The 4,053-nt window shown below is 36.0% G+C and overlaps 1 protein-coding gene across 1 annotated transcript; it reads right to left on the bottom strand.

Moving 5' to 3' along the window:
- Positions 1 to 393: 393 nt before the first annotated feature.
- Positions 394 to 3,424, bottom strand: LOC116108218 (probable voltage-gated potassium channel subunit beta). The gene is made up of 5 exons (XM_031394486.1): positions 2,996 to 3,424; positions 2,526 to 2,721; positions 1,623 to 1,766; positions 887 to 1,051; positions 394 to 707 (listed from the first exon to the last, which is right to left on the bottom strand). The coding sequence occupies exons 1-5, from the start codon at positions 3,361 to 3,363 to the stop codon at positions 594 to 596; spliced, it is 987 nt and encodes a 328-aa protein (XP_031250346.1). The 5' UTR covers positions 3,364 to 3,424; the 3' UTR covers positions 394 to 593.
- Positions 3,425 to 4,053: the final 629 nt, after the last annotated feature.

Below are 4,053 nucleotides of genomic sequence, written 5' to 3'. Positions count from 1 at the left end.
ACGAAAATGGGCCCAAACCTTGAGGGCCCAGGCCCAAGACCGACTGGGCCCGGACCTTGAGGGCCCAGGACCGACTGGGCCAGGACCTTTCCCACCTCTACTTGCATTCTTCAGAAGATTACAACATCATTTATACAGTAATAACATGTTAAAGTGGACTTTTTCAACTTTTGGTCATGCTATAACAATCACATATTCATCAAGCCTCATTGTTAAGGTGTGGATGATGACAGTTTTCAGAAGTGAGAAAGGTCTACAGGGAATCCTTCACTTCAGTAAGGACTGACCCAGAAATATATTCAAGACAGACAACGGCAATTATCACTTAAAACAATTCAAATTAAACGTCTAAAGCAACCATGTGATAATAATTAGTTCAAAGTTCAAACCATATAGAGTATATGATTTCTTTTTTTTTCTTTCAAGATATCATATCCGAAAATCTCCAAAGTCAAAAGCAGAGAAAGAGTAACTAAAAAATCAGACGCACGTGGTGATAACAAAACAAGACATACGTGCATCAGGTACACTAAAACAATGAAGCATCCTAAAAAGCACCCAGTAATACAAAGGAGCTGATAAATATTCTGCATCTACCTATATGAATCTGGACGCTTTGGTTTGCTTTGAACAACATTCTCAATCTTCTCCAACACCGCAGGGGTCAACAATGGAATGGCATTGATGGCTTTCATGTTCTCTTGAATCTGCATAGAGGAAGGAAACATTTAGGATCCAGAACAAACAACAGAGACCACAGTCCAGTTAAACCTTACAAAGACAGCACATCAAATCCATATTATAAACAAGCATGTAATAGGGGTAGCAGCTCCAGCCGAAATTTGGTTACACAAATATGTTTCAAAGTTATATGTTCAACAATAACCTGAGATTCCTTGGTGGCACCAGTAATAACTGAAGACACATGAGGATTTGTTGCACACCATGCAATTCCAAGTTGAGCTAAGGATATGCCTAGCTCATCAGCAATTGGCTTCAGCCCGTTAACTTTCTTCAGCACATCATCAACCAATGATCGGTTTGCGAGATTCTAGAAGGCATTTAAAACAACACTTTAGCTTTTCAACCACAAAAGAAGAGGTTAAAAACAGATATACACTAATCAGATGCAAGAGATATTTAGAGATTCCCAAGTTATTCAACTGCACTGTATTATTTCATGTGTTGAATTAGCTTTATGATCAAATATTGAAACATTTAATCAATTCTAATATTTTAAAAATAATACTAGCACAAACATGAAACTACAGACATGCTGCACACATGAAAAATCTATGACAGAGATTCACTTGATGATCAAGCAAAAATTTTCCAATTTAATTCATGCTATTAGACAATAGTAGACAGTATCTTTTTCAGGCAACGAATTAGCTACACCTATATATTATCACAGAAGTTTTGCAAATGACAAAAAAAGGAAATCCAAATAATTACACAACAAGAAGTGTGAAGTTTCAACGGTCAATACACAGGAACACACCACTAACTAGAAAAATGGAAAAGTCAATTTTGAATTTAAACAAGTCAAGACTTTTATGTTAGTAAGAGCAGAGTCTTTGGGCTATAGCATACAAAGTGTCTTCCAAATCCAATTAACTTACTTTGTAATTTTCCAATGCGAACCGACTGTCAGGTGGTATAGTTCCCTTATTGTACTTTCCAGTGAGCACCCCAGATGCAAGTGGACTCCATGTAGAAAGACCTATGCCATAGTTGTTGTAGATGGGAAGGTACTCGGATTCAACCTGCATTAATAACACAAGATGAGATCATTATTGAAAGCCCAGAGTTCATTTTTTAATTTAAAAAAAAAAATAAGGCAAACACAAGCATACACACATGGGGCCAAATTAAATTCATCTCATTGTAAGCTATTACTGCAAATGCTTTTTTACAACTTTACTTAACATATTTAATATAAGCCATTAGCATTTGAATGATCAAACTTGCAGATACAAGGTAGATCAAAGAATAAGTGAGAATTGATCCTTCCTATAATGTCATCCAATTCACCCAAGAATGTAGAAAAGCAGACTAAAAAGGAAATCTAGTGCAGCCGGTGACTCATGAAAGGCACACTAACACTCCCTGTATCAGCAGTAAATAAAAACAGAAATACATTAAATTAAAGATAATAAGATAATAGTACTTACAATCATTCAATCAACCAGATGTCACAAAAAGCACAAAAACCATCCAGGAGAATCAAAAACATTGAATGAAATCCAAAATTTAGCTATAAAGTCGTATTTGATTTCTCATATTTAATTTTCTGAAACTGTTGAAAAGCTATGGTCTACATCAATATTTGATTTCTCATACCACAAACACTATAACAATGATATTCTCAAAGCTACAAAACCATATCTCTAAACTACCATAACCCGTCCAAAATGAAGTCAATTCATGTCATGTAAAGACAAATTATTAATAAAACTAGAAACTGTACCAATAACAAGAATTCAATTCATAGATAATTCTGGGCGCGCATAGAAACCACTCACCTTGTGCCTGGACAACAAATTATACTCAGGTTGTTCAACTATTGGCCCAACCAAATCCAACCTCTCCGCTATTCCCCAAGCCTCAGTGATCTGTTGTGCAGACCACTCACTTGTCCCCCAGTAAAATGCCCATCCCTTATCAATCACATAATTCATCGCCCTGACTGTTTCTTCAGTCGGCGTTGATGTGTCTGGCCTATCACAGTAAATCAAATAAATCTATTCAAAAACCCTCATCCACAGAAAATTACTCAACCCATCAAGCAAAATAAAAAAAAACATTAAAAAAAAAAAAAATCAATGGCAGAGGAAAAAAATCAGAATTCAACTAGTCCACATTCACCCTCCCCCATAGGAAACAACAAATCACCAGCAATCAACACAAAAATCAAACCCGCAATCAATCAATTCACAAAAAAAAGACGTAAACTTTCTTCATAAAAGTCAACCAAAAGAGAAAAAAATTCAACCTGTGACAATAAATAACATCGACATAATCCATATCAAGGCGTTTCAAGGAAGCTTTGGTGCCCTCAACAATATGCTTCCTGGAGAGACCCTTATCGTTGGGGCCCGGTCCACCCCAGAAGATCTTGGTGGAAACAACGATATCAGAACGCTTCCAACCCAGTTCACGGATAGCCTGTCCCATAATTTCCTCGGCACGGCCGTTGGCGTAGACCTCGGCATTGTCGAAAAAGTTGACGCCGTGGTCCCGGCAACACTGCAGGATCGACTTTGCTTCCTTGACATCGAGCTGGTTGCCGAAGCTCACCCATGATCCGTAGGCGAGTTGACTCACTTTGAGCCCCGATCGGCCGAGGTTCTTGTACTGCATTTTGGTCGGTTTCGAGTGTGGGAGTTTGACAGAGTACAAGAAAAATGAATGAAGGAATGAAGGAATGAACAAGGCAAGTGCAAGTGAAAGTGTTGATGAGCTGTTGGAGAAGTGTCTGACGATATACGTGGACGGTGGAGATTCGATATGACTGACTGTTGTATTTTAATATAAGAAATTAAAGGATATTCGTTCTAGTATTAGTATTTTCTGCTTGCTTTTGTGAAATATGATAAGGTGATGTAATTTAATTTTTTGATGCAAATTTTAAATCTTAAACATGTTTTTTAATCTCTATATTTCTTCAATAAATTTTAATAATTTATTTATAAAAGAGTGGATAAATATTAAATTTCATAATAAATCATTAAAAATTTAATTATTAGTTATTAGTTATTTATTCTGGATCCATCTTGGAAGTTTCTTATTATTTCTAATAAGTAATATTAGGTTTACAACTTTCTCCCACAACCTCTAACATGACAATACATCATTGGTTATTTCGCAAATGGACTGATGAGACCTATTTTACGAGCTGACCAATGATAGACTATCACGAATTATGAGAGAAAATTATAGACCTAGTATTACTCAATTTCCAATACAGGGAAGGTGATATATAGTTAGGTAAGATGTGGAGAAGGTCAATAAATTTAGTACTTATTTATAAGATTTTTGATGTTATTGAAA

Source organism: Pistacia vera, unplaced genomic scaffold (assembly GCF_008641045.1).
Source record: "Pistacia vera cultivar Batoury unplaced genomic scaffold, PisVer_v2 Contig557, whole genome shotgun sequence".
NCBI classification, from domain to species: Eukaryota; Viridiplantae; Streptophyta; class Magnoliopsida; order Sapindales; family Anacardiaceae; genus Pistacia; species Pistacia vera.
The sequence above is the reverse complement of the archived record's forward strand: the minus strand, read 5'-3'. Positions and strand labels throughout refer to the sequence as shown.